The sequence below is a fragment of the Zonotrichia leucophrys genome, chromosome 13, assembly GCF_028769735.1.
Source record: "Zonotrichia leucophrys gambelii isolate GWCS_2022_RI chromosome 13, RI_Zleu_2.0, whole genome shotgun sequence".
In the NCBI taxonomy this organism is placed as follows: domain Eukaryota; kingdom Metazoa; phylum Chordata; class Aves; order Passeriformes; family Passerellidae; genus Zonotrichia; species Zonotrichia leucophrys.
In genome coordinates, this window is record NC_088183.1 from 2,540,821 (window position 1) to 2,559,416 (window position 18,596).

At 41.1% G+C, this 18,596-nt stretch overlaps 1 protein-coding gene across 2 annotated transcripts in view; it reads left to right on the forward strand.

Annotated features, from left to right (window-relative positions):
- The window catches only part of CPEB4 (cytoplasmic polyadenylation element binding protein 4), a 33,827-nt gene that overhangs the window by 3,475 nt on the left and 11,756 nt on the right, over positions 1 to 18,596 (forward strand). For both annotated transcript variants that reach the window (XM_064725226.1, XM_064725225.1), the window contains exon 2: positions 6,252 to 6,333. In XM_064725226.1, the coding sequence (XP_064581296.1) occupies positions 6,252 to 6,333 (82 nt within the window). The remainder of the gene's footprint in view (positions 1 to 6,251; positions 6,334 to 18,596) is intronic.

The window sequence follows — 18,596 nt, forward strand, 5'->3', positions numbered from 1 at the left end:
ATGAGTTTCTTTAGAAGGCAAAATGTAAACCAGCAATTGCAAATATTTGGGGATCGCTTTCTTTTTTTCTTTTCCTCAGAGGTTGTGTCTATTGCAGAGCCTGGTTTTGATGGAAATCTTGGGGTGACCAAGACCAAAAGCTCTTTTCCTCTTTGGAGAGGATGGCATCACAGAATTTCCCTGTAAGGCACTGATGTGAACTCCTGCTCCCTCCAAACATCCCTGCCCATCCCATGGGATGAAAAGGCTGCTCCAAATGGTGCAGATGAAAGGAAAATACTGTGGTGATCAGTTTGATAACCTTGCAATTTGATGATGCCTTGCCTTGCAAAGCCTGTGCTCTCTGCTGGGAGCGTTTTGCATTTGGAATCCTGTCTCCTGCAATTCCCAAACCACACTGGCTGCAGGATCCTCTTGCAGGGATGGAACTGGCAGCAAGGTCAGAGAAGACTTAACCAGATCTGTTAATGAAATTAAGTTTTGATGTTGTGCTTTAGCCACTGGGCAGGCTCCCCCCTTCAAAGATCTTTTGAAAAGAGAAAAGCCATTGTTCTTTGTGTGTTCGTTTGAAAAGGAAATGGTCTCCAAATGAAAAAATGGTTCCTGAATTCAAATTAAAAAGCAAAAAAACGGAGTCTTTTGGCTCTCACAGCCTTCCATGAGAATTAATATATGAAATGCTTCGAGTGTGACTGTGGCACCTTCCCAAGTTAGTGATTTTTAAGAATAATTCCTTGTCCTTCTCTCCCAGCAGCAGTGACAAAGTTGGTGCTCAGTAATTGCGCTGCCTTCAAGGTTGTTTTGGCTTTCCTTTGGCTGTGTACTTGCACTTCCTCATGAGTGGAACATCCTGCCTGTTATGCAATGCATAAATCTTGCTTTGATAGGCATTTCCAGCTTTCCAGATCTCATCTTCAGTGCGTGAGGATGTTTTTTAAATGGCTCTCTGAAGGCACAAGCGAGTGAAGCAATAGTGCTCAGCTTTCTGTAAAAATGCTTAAAAAGAATTTGTGTTTCTTCCTGGAATCAGGCTCGAAAATAACTGCCCATTTCAAAGAATTTTGTCCATGAGAGCAGTTCATTGTATCCACTTGTTCAAAATGTTTTTTCCTTTCTTGCCCAGTGGCTGGTTTCCAGGTATATAACCCCTTCCAAATGCAGCCAGGGCCTGTGCCAGGGAGCCTTGCTCTTCCCCCAGGCAGATATGGAATGTTTGAGAAAACACATTCGTGATTACAAAACGTGTTTGAATTCCGACCTCTACGTCAGCATTTGTTTGCCCATAGAAATGGCCTGATTTAATAAGTGCATTAAACAAATTCACGGGGAGCTGGAATTAAAAAAAAATAGCCTCTTGAGTCAGTTTGCCAAACTTTCCTCTTGAAGGGATCTTGCAAATAAATTTCTTTACCGTTCCTCTTTGTTTTAATATTTGGGTTTGAGGAACCTTTTCATAACTCATTATAGCTGGCTGCACAAAAAGAGTTTTTTTGTTTTGCAGAATTTATTTTTTTTTTTCTTCTAGCAACAGCAATTATTCCCAATAATTTCAAGGTATTACTTGAAAACAGGGCAAATCCTTGAAGCTGGGTTTTTAAACCCGTTCCCCCATTTTTCTGTCACTCCATCAGCTGTGCAGTAATTAGTGTTTTGTGTGCTACTGATCTGTGGGATTAGCAGCACTCTAATGTGGGATGACATGCACAAGTTAAGTGCTGTGGAAGTTAACACTGTTCTTGTTTTATAAACTTACTACTGACGTTCATGCTTGGGCTTTGGCCCTCCTGTGTGGTTTTGACCTCAGGGTTTCTGTTTAAAGAGAGCTTTTGTTAAGAAGCTATTTGAATTATGTTTGTCTTTTCCCTGAGATTAAAAGGAGTACTCTTATTAAAAGCATTTTGCTTTGAAAGTTGCAGCCCAGCAAAGAATGAGAATGCAAGATATTGTGGAAGATGCATGATAAACTTAATGTGCAGCTAAAATAGAATCACACATGACAAACATTTCCAGTAAAGGTTGGATTAAACTTTGTGTTTTGTGCCACTTCATTTTTCCAGCTCTTATTGTTCCCTGGTGAAGTTATAAAAGATGATCTGGGCAGAATGCAGCAACATCCTTTCAGGAAAAACCTGTTTATTCCAAGCCTTTAATTCACTGGGTACTGGAGTGGGAGCTGGAATACAGGGTGCTGGGAAGGAGGAGAAGCTTCCCCAGCAGCAAAACCCAGCCCAAATTTGTGTTGCAATTGAAAGAGAAATGTGGAACTTGTATTTATGATGATAAATATGGTGATGCTGTGCCTGAGACACGTGGCTGTGGAGCTGTGGGAAATGGGAACAGGGTTTCAGGAAGTTTCAGGTTTCTCCTGCTCTAATTAAGGTACAAATGTAGCTGTGAGGTTTTGGATTTGCACAAATGTTCTGGTTGGACAAAGATTGAAATGTCTAAAACAAGCCCCACTTTTACAACTGCACCTGCTCCAGAAATGCTGATCAATAAATTGCTTCATGCAATGACATCTTTTGCATTATTACTGATGCCTTGGACTTCAGATCAACCTTATTTTAAGCGTTCAAACTTTGATTTTTTGGTGCAATTTGGGATTTACCACTGGGAGGCCCATCCTGGGAAGTGCTCTCAGGTTCTGGCATCTTAATTCAATTATTCAGGTGAAGGTAATGCTGTGGGTGCAGGCTAAATATAGTGACTTTATAAAGAGTCAGCAGTTAAATTAAATGTGCATTTTTCTGATGTGCAGGACAATTAATGCATGGGATTTTTCAATTCAAAGTATGATCTTCCTGTGGAGGAAAAATTCTCATGGAATTTCTTTTCCATGGGAGGATGACCCAGTGTATATCAGACATGTTGTGCACCAAGTGACTTTCTTTAGGGATGAAAAATAAAATTATAATAGGGATTAGAATTGAATTGTTTTGGAGGCAGAGATGGCCAGGGTAGAGTTCACAAATGGTTTGTTGGTTATTGTGGACATTTACAGGCTCAAGAACTCATTTTTCCCCCAGATCTGGAGTCTGTCACCTCTTGTACATTGTGCAAACAGCTCTGCTTATTCCAAATTATGTTTAATGAATCTCTTCTGAGATGTTGGCTGAAATTTTCAACACAGTCATGTATTAAGACTGCAGGTTGATTTCTTTCTTTTTGGTTGTTTTGTGGCTTTAGTTTGTTTAATTTGCTTTGTGCTTTGTTTGTTTGGATTTTGTTTTTTTGAATTTTTTATTGTGGCCTCGTGTTTACCTCATGTCTGTATGCTTGACTTCTGTTTCCCAAGGGTAAAACTGTGTAGCCTTTGAGCCCTCTGACAAAGCAACATTTTAGACAACCTAAACAAACTTGTGTAAAGCCAAGCTCTTTTGGAACCCAGGTAAATAATATCAGGCTGTGGTTGCCACATTTTGTTACTGAATTTTACACACTCTGATATTTTATTTATCAATAAATAAGTGTAAAGCAGCAATCCAGCTCCAAAGCACTGTAACTTTGTGAATTGCTTCCTTATAACCATCACCATATTGTTATTAGTTCTCTCTACATGAAATCTTTTAAAGAAAACATTTTGTTCCTAAATTCAGTGTGGTTTATGTGCTAAATAAGTAATATATATCTGAGAAAAGCTCACATTTAGCTACTGGTTTGTGATCAATACCTTGATTATTAGAGCTATTTTTGGATTAGCTATTAGTGAGATGGATTATTAGAGCTATTTTTGGATTAGAGTTTTTGGGGTGAAATGCAGAGTTATAAATTTCTTCAGGGGTTTGGCCACTCCCACTAAAGTTCACCAGCCTTGATTTTTTCTTTAGGTGCATAATAAAAGGATGTATTTCAGATGTGGTTCTGTCTTACAAGATAAGACTGATGAAATCTGTGCTGCTGTTTTCAAAGTAGTTTCAATATAAAAATGACTTTAATTTGTATAATATTCTCCAAACTACCAATGGTGACTTTCTCTACTAATGTTCAACCTGTCAATGCAAATAATCAACTAAATTAATGGATTTTTTTTTTAATAATAATAAGCACTGTGCAAACCTGTGAGCCAGCTGAGCTTGGCACCTTGGCTGGGTTTTATTTTCACTGACATATTTTCACTGGGTGGATGTACAGAGTTCCTCATCTATCCCAAGTTGTAGCCATTCCTCTTTTCCTGGGAGGGAAATATCACCCATTAATCTGTTGTATCACTGTGCAGGGTTGTGCTTTAAAGTGTTTGCAGTGTGATTTGCAGCTTGGGGACCTCACCCTGGAAAAGGGACAGCTTGAAAATAAAAATAAATTCCTCAGCACCAAAAGCTTCCATTGGAGAATGCATTTCCTTGTGAGCCAACCAGTTCAATTCCATTTTTTCCCTTTCAAATGTTTAAATTCTCTGTTCTCAGTATTAAAAATGAGCATTGCAGCAGCTCAGGCCAACATAACACAGATATTTTAGAGAGAAGAGTTGCTTCAGGCTCAGGTGCTCAGCTCAATAAACTGGGAATTGCTTGGCCTGGGTCACTTCCTTTGTGTCTCCCACACAACTGAAATGGGAAGTGCCACAATTCCACAAAGATTTGGAATTACTGAGGATCTGCACTTGGTGAAATTCGAGTTTTGTAGCTGTTCGTGGGGTGGGCTTGAGGTTAACACAAGAATTCAGGAAGGAGAAGCTGCTGAGGGACATCAGGTTTGCAGTAAATGCTCCCACCTGTGTTTTAGGCTATTTTTGTCATTTTCTGAGGGCTGCTGGAAATGCAGAGGTTGCCTTTTAATTTAATATCCATTCCTGAGTTACTCAACTGTTGGATCCTAATGGATCCAAAACCTGAGGGCTTGTTCTCACTCCTGCTAAGGGATTTTAATGTAACTAGAGTTTGAAATAGGTAAGAAATAGCAATGTTTCAACCAAACCAATAAATTAAATCTGCTAGGACAGGCAGAAAACTGTAGGAAATCTCTGAAAGCAAAGCACAAAATTGAAGGATTTGAATGTTACTGATATTTTCTCCAAGGTGCCTCAATTATCTTGTAATAGAAATGACCAAGGAAATCAATCCTGTGGGGAGACAGGGCAGTGCTGTGCTTTTTATAGCAAATTTGATATTTGCTAGACTTAATAAAGGAACTGGTTCCAAACTCTGGCCTTTTTAATGCTATTTGAGACACAGCACATCCGGGTTGGAATACGTGGCCTGGTCTGTCTCAGTAATAAACTGTTCTGAAGAGAGGAAAAATACCAGGAAATTCGATTGAAAAATGGTATTTTTTAGTGATCAGAATGTAATTTACAACTTGGAAATGGATCAGGAGCTGGTGAGTTCCTGCTCTTGGAATGGTTTGAGGTATTTAAAGTGCAGAATGAGGGATCAGTGAAATCAGGAATGGCCCAACAATCACTGCTGCCTCAGCACTGAAATAAAGCACTTTATAACTCACCACTGCCTTTCAAAATACTCCAAGCTGGATCTGTGTGCTTTGGAGAAATTTCAGCTTCACAGCCAGCGTTAGGGACAAAAAACACACTCAGTGCTGGAATAACAAGAGTTCAAGAGCAAAAATGTCCAAAATTTCTCTTGTTTGAACGGAGACTTCCCAATGCTTGAACTCCGTTCAGAGGGGATTCCTTAGAACAGGAATGAAATAAAATCTTTAAAGCTGATGGTAGAGAGCTTCTTCAACAGAAAAGAAATTAAAATCAGGGTAGATTAGTGTAATTGTATAAAATTCTATCTAAATCCAAATGTATAAAATTGTGAATAATATTGGGAATTAAAGTGATTTTTGCCTCCTTTTGGAACCTTTTATGATCCTGTAAAGATTTCAAACATTACAAGGAATTTCAGTTATTTTGAATTTGCCAATTAAATTAAAGCAGTGCCAGGGTATTTTGCATTGTGTTTTGCTTCTATCCCATCAGATTTGTACTGTGTGGAATTTATTGTTTGGTTGAGGAAAGTCTGACCTGGGCATGAGTACAATGATTGCTTTGGTTAATAGGAATGAGAAATAGTTGGTGTTGGACTTCATTGGTTATGGTTAGATTTATTATAGATCAGATTCATATTTAATAATATTGTAATTTTTTATATCCCTCTATCAGAGGATTTTTAAAATATTCCTCTATCCTTTGGTATATGATTTTTGCTTAATTTTTGCTTAATTCTTCTGTGTTTATGTAGAAGAAATTGGAAGTTTTTGTGTTTTAGGTGCTTGTTTTTAACACTGGCTCTGTTTGTGTTTTCTTGCAGGATCGCACGAGGACTTTTGACATGCACTCACTGGAGAACTCCCTAATTGACATAATGAGGGCTGAAAATGATTCACTGAAAGGTAAATTTAGCCAGAGACTATTTCCTGCAGCAAACACCTGGGGAGAGAGAGAGGGGCTTACTGAGAATAAGAGCCTGCAGTTGTGGGTAGGAAAGGTGAATTTCCCTGGTGCTCCTGATGGGATTTTTGGTAGTTTCAGCACAGGAGCTCTCAGGGTGGCTGTGCTTGCCCAGGGCAGTGCAGAACACAACCACAGGCTGACCTGTTGTGTTGTTGGCCAGGGGTTTTGATCAACCTCAGGAACCTTGTGCAGCTCAGCAAGGAGGAATTTTTTGCCTAATAGGGTTTTCTTGATGAAGTCATAGTTTTTTTTTCTGTCTTGGGAAAGAATAAGGTTTATCCATGTCCTTTGAGAAAAACAGAGTATTTAGTCTTTTTTTACCTTTTTGGAACCATTGGGAAAGGAAAAGGGAGATTGAAGTGATTTAGGATTTATCTCCTTTTTTTCCTTTTGTTTTTTTGGCAAAGGTAGTCGTGCTTTGGAAATACCTCACCTTAGAAAGTATTCAAAATATTGTCTGCATATAATTTTGTCTGAATAAAAACTGTTCATGGTCAGCAATTCAGAGCTGCAGTTTCATGTGCTGTAGGATGAGTAATCCATTGCAGTTCAGTGGTTCCATGGATGAGTGGAGCAGTCAAATTCTCACCCACACTTCTTATCTAACCACTCACTTTTGTTACCAGTCATGAGGCCACTAAAAAAAACCAAACCTGCACTTGTGGTTTCTGCAAGTAAATTCCTTTTGATATCAAGGCTTGTGGTGGTAATGAAATCTGACTTGTTTTAATAGTGATTCTTGCTCCAAAGACCAACCTTTGATAAACTGGCAAGAACTTGTGTTTGTTGCCTTCTCTGTGGTCTGGAAATGCAACTCGAGCTTCCCATCCCCAGAGCTGTGCAGAAATTCAGTGTGGGGAGAAACACCACAAAATATTTCCCTGTTGAAATGACAGGGAGAGCCTGATGTGGATGAAAGTGATGCCAGATGAATTAAAACCCCAAAATGCCTTCTCTCCTTTCGCAATGGGAGCCAGGTTTTTATTAGTGACAAATATTAACGGCTTTTATTTGGTTTATTTTCTGTCTGGCAACATCCTATGTCCCCAGAATTGCATATAGAACCAAGAGTGAGGTGTTCACCTGGGATTTGCCCCAGAACTTTCTACCCAGCTGCCAGGCACTCCCAAAGATCCCAAACTCACAAAGATTTCAGGTCACAGCTCTGAAATCTGCCCCAAGGTGACGTGGCCATGGCACAAATAAAATCTCCCTTTAAATCTGAATTGAACAACTCAGCTTCATATGTATTTATGGTCAGCTGCTAAGCAAGGGTACTTCTGAAAGCAGCTTGATGTTTAGTTTAAATGCTTTGAAAAGGTTCTTTGCAGTTGATATATTTCTTTTTGAGTGCTTAGCATGTTTTAAGAGTGATGGAATAAGTATGGCAGCGAGGAATACAAATAGTTCTGCCACGCATTAATTCCTGCTTTAGCCTGGGTGTTAATCCCCTCTACAAAGTCATCTGTGGCTTCTCCAAACTTCTGTGTGCCTTGAGACACAGGGATAGCAGTCAGCTCCTGGGCTGCCTTAGATTCCTTGGGAATTATTCTGTTTCACAGTTAACTGTTACATAACTGTACAGAAAAAAAGCCTCCAAGCCAGGATGAGACATTTAAGCGACTTTCCATCAAATACTTTGTTGTGAAGCCTCATTTCTCAAGGATCTCCTCAGCAAGAGCATGACCTTTGCTTCCAGAGAAGTGTTTAGTGCCTGAATTTGGCCGTGCTGCTCTGGCACGGCCCTCAGTGACTGAATTCCTGTCGGGTATTTAAGGAATGGATCTTTATTCAAGGCAGCATCCGCCGGGCCGTGCTGACTGCAGAGCTCATCCCTGCCCAGGGTGGGGTCTGCAAGGAGAGGAAATACCTTCAGTTAAACCGACTGATACAGCTGGAAAAAACCTGTAAACTGCTGGGACAAAACATTCCTCATCAGGCCTGGAGTGGGGCTGCTGATCACGAGCCCTTTGTGTTTATTTTCCATCTGCTAGCACAGATCCTGCCTCGTGTTTTCTCCTTTCTTGCCCCATCTTTATTTAAAACTCGGATATAGAAATCTTTAAATAGGACAAATTATGGCTGTCAGCTCAAATCTTGTTTGCTGTTTCAAACACCTGCATTTAAATCAGCAGCAGCTCCATAAGAAGTTTTTCAGTTTGCATTTTAAATGGGTTAATCAGTACATGCAGTGCTTTGAACTAAAGTTGGATACTCTCAGAAAGGAAAAGCTTCTGGGTTTGAGACTTTAAAAATAGCCTGGGCAAGACAGTAATAAAACATACTGTGGAGAGCAAGCTCAGAATGGCATGGAAATAATTCAGATGATCTAATAGGTCTCACTGCTATCTTGTGAGAGGTTTAATCCTGCCTCAGCTTGAGTTTAGTGTGGAACACCAACAGCACCCCCTCACATTGTCATGGGCTGCCAGAGAAAGGGAAATGTGTAAAACACCCCTTCAAAACACCTGGGAAACGGGCATGGTGAGAGACATCAGCCACAGTCTGGAACCTGCTGCCTCTGGGACATCATTTCCATCTTTAAATGATCTGTTCAGAGCAGCAGGCTGGGAATTCTGTAATAAAACCAGAAGCAGGAATTCCTCCAAATGTAACAAAATCCATCCATGGTGTGTTCTTTGTGACTGAGGTGGTTAAGCTGTGCTAGCCTTGGATTTGTTCAGGTCAGTAATAATTACATTCTTAGGCTGTCTTGTTGTATAAAATAAATACTATTTTCTGCATGAGGTTAAAAGGTGAATCTTACAGTGATTCAGTACACTCAGCATTACCTTTTAATGCTTTGAGTAGGCATTTTACCATTTTCTCCCCTTCTTTTAAGGTATATTTTTATCCCTGCTCAAATCCTCTTCCTTTGCTGAGCAGCTGCCATTTCAATATGTTATTTTTATCCAGCCCAGTGAGTGTGCTGCGTGCTGCACAGCCAATGTCAGCCTGCAGGAGCCTTTCCCTGGAGATTTAATTGCATCTCCTTTACAATGAACTCGGCCTCCCTGAGCTGAGCCCGGCATCCAGAGCCTGATTTTTGAATCTGGGCCTCCCAGATGGCAATTTGAGCATTACTGTAATAGGAGTAGATTGACTAAATATTTCCTTGTGAAGTGACACTGAAATGTCTTTAAATGCTTTATGACTGGTTTGCTAGTGAAATTCCAATATTTCAGTTCACAATAGCAGGTTATTGCCTGGAAATGATGCAAGGTGGGAGGGATGAAAGCAGCAGGCCAGGACATCTGCTTCCAGCACTGCAAAGCCCTCCTGTAAAATCTGGGTGTGAGCACTCAGTGTCTGCAGGAATCCTGTGCTGTGACACTGAACACACTTCTGCACAAAAGGGAAGGGTTAGGAGTGGGGTAAGGTTGAACAGCAGCCCTAAATTTTAATTTTGAAAGGGTAGAAATGCTGCAAAGTTGCACCATTCAGGATCTCTCTGAGCAAGCTGTATTTTCAAATCATCAGCCCCTTAATATTAACCTGGAAAACCATGGCAGAATTGAAGGCAGTATGTAAACCTTATAAAATGTTATTTGATGAAAGGGATCCAAATAGTTTTGAGAGCTTTTATGAATAATTGGATAAGAATCTGAACTGGTTGGGTTTTTTTCAAGCTGTATGGATTATGCAGCATATTGATAATAATGGAGCAGAATGGGACATTTGGGTTTTGTGTGATCCAGAATATTAGTGAGAACCTGCTGAGAATCAATCCCAGTTGTCTTTAGGGAAGTTCAGGGTCCTTTATATATGCACAGGACAAAATCTGACCTCTTTTAAAATGTAAAATAATAGAATGTGAGGTGTTTTACAGCTGCTGTGGTGGTTGCACCTCAGACTTTGGGGTTGGTCGCCTTGGCCAGAACCTAAGGGTGACTCATTTGCAATTTTTTAATGTATCCAGCTTCAAATGAAATGAACAAACCTTTCCTTTCAGGCTGTTCAGGTTTGCCTTCATTTTCTTTGGAAACTGTTGATGAGTTACTGTGTGAATGTTTCAGTCTCAGGATCTTCCTAAATTTTACCTCCTATGCCAGGAAGGGCTAATGGGATTTGCAGACCTGAGTGCCTGTTAATTAAGAGGAAAAATAATTGTTTTACTGTGTCAAAATATTGCAGATCTGGGTGTAATAGCACTGAACCCAAGCCCATGCTGAGGGACCTGGGATGGGGGAAATTTTTTGGGAATTTTATTTGAAATCAGCTGTTCCCATTCCTGTTGCAATCCACTGATTCCAGGCGGGTTAAAGTAGAAGTATTACAACTTTTGCTCTTCTATATTCTAAAATATTAACAAGCAAGGGCCTTTCCAAATGCAGGTAATATTCAAAATTTGGGGACAATACTCAATATTTTAATTTTTTAATTAAGTGGAGTGTTTGTTGAATTTTCCCTGCCTTTCCAATATTTGGGATTTATCACAGCTTTTGTTTAAAAACAGCCAACAATCTTGTAAGAGAATGAAATCACCTGGGCAACAGGAAGGGACTAAAATCTTCTATTAATAAACACTGAGATCAGATTCACAGATTGGATTTGAACCTGCCACAGAAGTAATGGATACAAACCATACATAATTTATGATTTTACACTCATTACCTCCTAAACTTCCAGTCATTTAAATGGACATTTGTGTTTGTGGGTTCAATAAAATTGTTCAGAAGAGATGCTGGATTTGGTGAGGATTAGAAAGGTAAAAAAAGATTGGGAAGAATAAAATCAGGTCTGAAAGTTGCAGAAGAAAAGGGGGAAAAAGGGAAAAAGGGGAATTGGCTTTAGGTAGTACACATGGAGGAAGAGACCCCAGGAGCTGGGGCTGGTCAGTGTGGAGAGGGGATCCCATAAATCCCATTAATCCCCAGAAATATCTCCAGGGGTGTCAGGGGATGGGCCAGACAAGAATTCCTGAGCAGCTGAACCTTTCTGATAATACCTGTGTGTTATAGAAATGCTGCTTTTGACAAGGCACATATCAAGCAATCCTCAAACAACTCTGCTTTTACTTCACCCCTGCAGGATTTTGAGGTGGGAAATGTTGATTTATGCTCTGTCCAACAGGGTACTGATGGAACCACCCTTTGAGAGGAGGAAATTCCTTTTTCTGCCACCTCAGAGCAGTACAAAAATCCCAGGGTTTTCTGATCTTAATCCAATTTGGGCATCAGTGTAGGATTGCTGTGCAGTTCACTGGAGCAGACCTGTGTTTTTGTGTCCACTCACTTCTCCCAGGCCCCTTGCCATGCTGTCCCATCTCCAGAGCCTGCTGGAAAATTCAATGCCTCTCATACTTCTCAGACAAGATATTTCCTTGGAATGTGTGTGCTGTAAATGATGTGGCAGTCAGAGCTCTTTAAAACACTGCAAAACATTGAAATAGTGCTGAATATTTTCATGTCTACCTCGGTGATTTGATCTTCAGAAGTGGTACAGCCAACAAAATCGTTCTGAATGCCGTGACAGCAGCCTTGCTAATCTGATTAAAACCTTTCTAGGGTTTTCTTGCTTTCTTTTTTATATTTGTGGCCTCGTGAAATTAATTCCATCCCTTTTTTTTTAGAAGTGTGTTTAATCTTCTGCTTTGTTTCATGTCACTGTCCACCAAGTAGGTTTTGGTTTGGGTTTTTTGGGGTTTTTTTCCTGAATTCTTGCTTTGATAATCTCTGACCATTCTGGATCATCTTCAAAGCTGTCTTTAATTTGGAGCTGTATTTCATGAGTGGTGTCTGGTCCTTGTTTTAGAAGCCACTGAACTCTCCTGTCTCCCTGCCCAAACTGCTCAAACTACCTGGCTTTTTGCTTTTTGCTCACTTTGTTCACTTTTTGCCTTGATGTTGAATTGTTTGAGTCTTTTGTCAGCCACGTTTTGCATGATTTCTGCTGTCATGTTTGTGAGCCTTGAAATGGCATGAAAGAAGCAGGGAGAAAAGCCTGAAGTGCTTTTCTTAAAACTGGAGTTGAAGAAAAAATGGGTGTAATGAGAAAGGGGATGAGTTTTGAGCAAAATAAGGAGGTGAGTGCTGAGGTGTGAGTGTCAAAGGGAAAAATTTGGTCCTAAGAAAGTCATAACTTCTTTTGTCATGGGCAGTCATTGCTTATACCCAACAGTGACTAAAATCTGAATTTTGCATCAATTATTTAAGATACTTCAAGAAAGAATCATGATGCATATAGAATTTTTTTACTGAGTACCCACTTATTTAAATCCAGAATGATAACAACTATTGCTGAGGTGACTTTGAAAACACATTTTAGAGTGGATTAGTGCTTTGTGTGTTGGAATGCAGGCTGCTCAGGGGGAGGGCAGGTTTGTTGCACTCGGTGTTGGTGTTGGGGCTGGCAGGTGATGCTGCCTGCACACAGGCACATGGCAAAGGAGCTGCAGGGAGTGCTCTTGCAGCTTTACTCAGAAATCCCATTAGCAGGAATCCAGCTCAGCACTCAGGCTGGGCGTGAGGGAAGGATAAATGTTGTGCATGGAATGTGGGGATACTTGGATAAATATGTACTTGGATAAATATGTGCTTCAATAAATCCTGCTGGTGCCTGGTGCTGTGCAGCACTTTTGAATCCAGGCAGGGGAAATGGGGATTCTTTTCAAATAATGTTTTCATTTTCTCTTCCCATTTGGATTGGTGTGGGGAAGTGTGTAGTACAGTTTTGTCAGATGTTAGTGGGAAATGAGTGTCCTACCTGTGCTCTTCACTGGAAAAATGGGGAAATGTTGCAGTGCAGAGCCTTGAGTGTGCTCCATCACAGAGCCATGGAATGGCTTGGGAGGGATTTAAAGCCCATCCAGTGCCACCCCTGCCATGGCAGGGACACCTCCCACTGTCCCAGGCTGCTCCAGTTCCCATCCAGGACTGCCAGGGATGCTGTGCCAGGGCCTGCCACCCTCCCAAGGAACAATTCCTGCCCAATATCCCATCCATCCCTGCCCTCTGGCAGTGGGAGAACACTCCCCCTTGTCCTGGGGCTCCATCCCTTGGAGATTGTCCCTCTCCTTGTTCCTTGTTGGCTCCCTCAGGCACAGTGAGGTCACCCCAAACCCTTCTCTTCTCCAGGCTGAACAATCCCCCTTGCCTCAGCCTTTCCTCCTGGCTTCTGTTGACTTGCTTGTGTTCCTGTTCCCTTCTTGTTTGGGAGTGAATTAAGAGGATGGTTAAAAAAGGAACCAAGGCCTCGTGTTGCATTCCAGGCTGTCTTGTGATCATTCCTTCCACAGACTAAAATAAGTTGCTTTGAACCTATTCTTGTACTTAAGGAGCTGCAGGTTTAGATCTTGCAGTGTAAATGCAGCTCTTGCAAATCACAGGTGATGCAGGAAAAGCCTGGACAGAATTCCTGGTGCAGGAATTGCTGATGGGGTGGACAGACACCAGAGCTCCTGGGGGGAAATGCTGCACATAAAGAGGCCAGGAGCACAGAGACAAACCATGACAGCAGAGATTTGGGAAGGTTTTACACCTTCTCATAAGTTGTTCAATAAATTCTCTACTAGGTTCAATAAATTGTTCTTGTCACTTACAAGATAAATTTTATCTAGTAATTTTTAGCATATGACATCCCATTCCTCCTGTCAGAAATTCTGTCATTAATGAAGTTTCCACGTTTGAAGTTGTTTTGTGGCTGAGAAGCTGATTCCTGTAATGCTTTTCCTTCTCCCAGCTGCAAACTCTGCCTTTCATTCCTTATTTTTCAAGTGAATACAGGAATACTCGAAGTGTTCAAAAGATAAATGCTGCCAATTATTCCATATCATAAATTGGAAGATGTATTGAGGCAAAAGATGGGATGTTTTTATAACTTGGTGTCTATTTTGCAGCAGTCATACATGAATATAAAATAGAGCTCAGTGCCATGAGCAGCAGGGTGCCTGCTCTCCTGAAATTCAGGATAATTCCAACTAACATCCAGTCCCCTCATGCTGGTTGTGCTCCATGATTTGCTCCTCTGCTTTTGGTTTCTTATCTCACACCCTGTGGGGGATCCTGGAGAAGAGTTGTAATCAAATACATACAATATTTAAAGCTCCCACTAAATTGATTTGCAGTATCCCCCTGGAATATAATTGGAATTAAGGAACAAATATTGATCCCTGGCAGACAAAGCTGGAGCTGTGTCTAGGATTTGTAGCAGGTTGGTTTAGGAGATTTCTCTGTGTTCTGTTGTTTTATAGCAAAGAAACTTCAAAGTTGCCTTTGAAGCTTTTGTAGTTTTGAGATGAAGGAGCCTGAATTGGGTTTGTCACATTTCAGGGGTAGTTAAGTGGTTGTGGAAAGGGAGGAAAATCCTGTCTGGAGGTCCCTTCAGTCCAGGGCCCTGTTGGTGTGACAGAGCAGCAGAGCTCACACTGCTGCTGGGTTCACAGCCCTCACACAGACTGAACTCAGCGTTTCCAGAGTTCATCTTTTCACCCCATCTCCCCTTCACCCTCAGGCTTGAGCTGTGCCCATCCCTGGAGGGGTCCAGGGAAAGCCTGGATGTGGCACTCAGTGCTCTGGGCTGGCTGACAAAACTGGGATCAGTCCCAGCTTGCACTCCATGGCCTTGGAGGCCTTTTCCAACCCAAATGATTGGGTCATTCTGGAAGCACGGCCAGGGCTTTTTGGCTCAGTGGCGCAGCCCAGGAGTGCTGGCAGAGCTGGGTTTGGAGCAGGGGTGGCAGGGCTGGGGCAGGATGGTCCCTCCTGTCCCTGCCTGGGAATCAGGGCTGCCAGGGGCTGCCAGGGGCCTCTGGAGATCATCCCTGGAGCAGGTGGCACAGGGACACATCCAGGTGGCTTTGGAAAATCTCCAGAAATGGATAAGGGTGTGAGAGCTTCTTCCCCCCAAGGGTAATTCTTTCCTGCCTGTGACTGCCCCATCTCTCAGTGGGGCAGATGAAAGCCCTAAAACCTTGCAGCTCATTGCAAAGCCTTGGGAACAGAAACTTGGCTTTCAGCGTTCTCAGCCTCCCTCCAGCCCTGCTTATTTGATGTAGAAAGTTGTCAACACTCCCTGTTTGCAGCTATTATGCTGAGAATCTGCTTCCTGCCACTCACTCAGGTTCTACCTTTCTACCATGTGAACCCAATTAATTCAACAAAATCACAGGTAAAACAGTGTTACTTACCAAAGGAGTTGGCAGGATGATTCTCCACAGGGTTTCTGAAGGAAAGAAACCTGTTTGCTTTTTGTCTGTCAGTTGTTTTGTGACAGTGACCTGGAATTGAAAATTAAAGATTCTAGTCAGACCTGTACTTGAGTGCTATGGAATAACAGAAACTTCATTTTGTTCCTGTTCTTGACAGAAGGAATGGTAAATACTTGTCTTGAGGCATCTGGCTTTACTTGAAATAAAGCATAATATTTGCATCTACAATAGTACTCCTGTTTTTCAGCATTTGTTTGGACATTTTGGACATAAGGTAGAGCTGTATTTAACAACATGTTTTTTAGAATCTCTTTTTACATTGTGTTTCTTTAAAAGTAAATTAAGAGGAGAAGTACAAGTTTTGGCAACTGTGCTGCTTAATTTTGCAGGTTTAGTAATTCCAAAGGTGCTAATCCTTGGTTTTACTGTGCAGCAAAATTTTGGCTTCTTTGCTGGTTTCATGCTGACTTTGACATTGCTGAAAGTGTGTCAAATATACATTCCTCAGATGTACAGAGCTGCTTCATTTTTGTAGGACTGTTTTAAGATTAACAAAATATTATTGGAATAGTTTTCACTCTTTGAAGTTTGGTAGTGCTTGAAATCCACAAAAAAGGAATCTCTCATATTCCCTTTTAGTGTCTTGGTTTAGAAAACCATTTTTAGGACATGGATCTCATCTGACAGTGTCAGAGATGGCTGGGGCTGTGAAATGCAAAGTTCTGACATGGAATACATTCACTGTCAGTGCAGATTTGTTAGCATTTTGTTCAGTTTATTCTGTATTGAGCATTTCTCCTGGATCAGGTGTCCTGGGCTGCTGTTCCACACTCAGCATGCAGTAATTCCACATCATGTGCTTGCAATAATTTGCCTGGAATGAGATTAATGCCTGGACTGGGCAATGCTCCTGCACACATGCAAATGTCTCAGTTAACACTCCTGGAACTGGTGACTGATCCTTTTGTGTTTTAGAACTGAAATCAAGGAATGCATCAAAAAGAGAACTTTTTTTGCCTGCCTTAGAACCTCAGAGTCACAGAGTGGTTTGGGTTGGAAGGGAATTTAAAGATAATTTAATTTCATCCCCCTGCTATGGCAGGGACACCTTCCACCATCCCAGGGTGCTCCAACCTGGCCTTGGGCTCTTCCAGGGATGGGGCAGCTTCAGATACTCTGTCCCAGGGCCCCCCCACCCTCAGAAGGAAGAATTTCTTCCCAAAATTTAACCTAAACCTTCTCTCTGACACTTTGAGGCCATTCCCCCTTGTCCCATCACTCCAGTTGAGGACAAACAACTTTCCATGATGTTATCTGCTTTCAAGCTGAAAATGTCATCTAAGAATTAAATTGTAAGGGTCTGTTAAATGGAAGGAAATACTTCTGTGTGTAATACATGCAGGTAGATGAGATTTTCTATGTTCTGATTTAACAAAGTGTATCTAGCTCTCTGCAAAATCCCTGCTTGGGTGTCTAATTTTAATAGAGCTCATTTCAATATGCATTAAATAGAGATGTTCTTTAGAATTTTAACTTTTCTTCCCTTGGTTTGGTTAAGGAGATGTTTCATTTGTTCCCTGGTGAAACAGGGCTTGAGGTGACCTTACAGAACCTCTTGTGAAATGTCCTCTTACCTGTGGCAACCATGTGATCCGTGTGAAATGTGTTGTGAAATACAAAGTGATGATAAAATCTCCCTCTGGAGTGAGAACCAGCCCTGCCTGCCCTCAGAGAGTACTGGGGGGAAAAAGGCACTAAAATATTGGAGTTCATGTTTGTCATGGCCTCGTGCACAGAGTTGGCAATCTTGATATAATTGCAAAGTACAGCTGAGTGTAAAAAATGTAGGAAAAAAGCTCTGCTGGTATAATGGCTAAAGCAGATTGTGCTGCAGTTATTTTTCTAGAATTTAAAAGTAAAATTCAGGCAAGTCAAAATGTTTTCTCTGGTAGATTCAAGGATATCCAGCTCACTTTTAGAAATAATCCTGTGGAGCTTTGATATTTCTGTTTCTGTAAGTCTTTAGGGAAACAAAAAACAGCCTGGCCCCAAATCACCTTTCCAGTTTCAGAGAAAGGCTGAAACTCTCTGATATTGGTCATATTTACTTTCCAACATAAACAACTGCTCACCAATGTTAGCAACAATAGAGAAAACCTTATTATACCCCTTAAAAAAAAAAGAAAATCTGGTCTCTGACATTTCTCCCCATTTATGTAACATTTTACAAATGGTATAAATACAAAATACACCTGGAATCAGCAGGAACCAGGTGCCCAACCTGGGCACACTTTGTGCAGCACAAACTTGGAGCAGGTTTGGGGGTTGAGTGATTTAGGATCCCTGGAGCATTTTCAGGGTTTTTCAGCAGAATGTGTTTGTGGGGTTATACCCAATGTGCTGGGAGGTTTTGTGATGCTTCTTCCTCTAGAGGGAAGAGAGCTCAGCACATTTAATTGGAGGTATAGACACAAAATATATGAATTCTAAAAGAATAAAGGAGAAAGGGAAGGGACCAGGAGCCCATAAAGTGTCTCAAATGAGGAGAGGACAAATAAAATCTGAGTGGGTTGCTTATTCCTGATGTTCCTTGAAATGAAAGTAAAAGCAGCAGATTTTGATCATTGACTTTCTCTATGGCTTCATTTCCAACACAGAAATAAAGGGAGGGCTGAAGAGACAAAATAATTGAAGCAGCTGCTAATAGAATTTTAAATTTCAGGCTGATTTTATTGACCAAACATCTCTGCGTTGGTTATTAATGAGCAGTTGAGCCTGTTGCACGAACACTTTGTATTTTTTAGGTTTTGTAGCAAAATTCTTGCTCCGATATCTCACGAGATAAATAAATCTTGGGCTCTTTATGCAATTATCTGAAGCACTGAAGAAATGGGGAAGGGAAAAGCAGCTTTGAGGAATCCAAAGCAAGGCTGCAGTTGTCTCATTTCCCAGCAGAGGATGAGCCAGTGTTGTGATGTACAAATTAAACCTTTTCCTGTGTTGGTGGCAGTTCAAGGCTTCATTTGTGCAGCAGCTTAGCTGGGTACTGGTGTA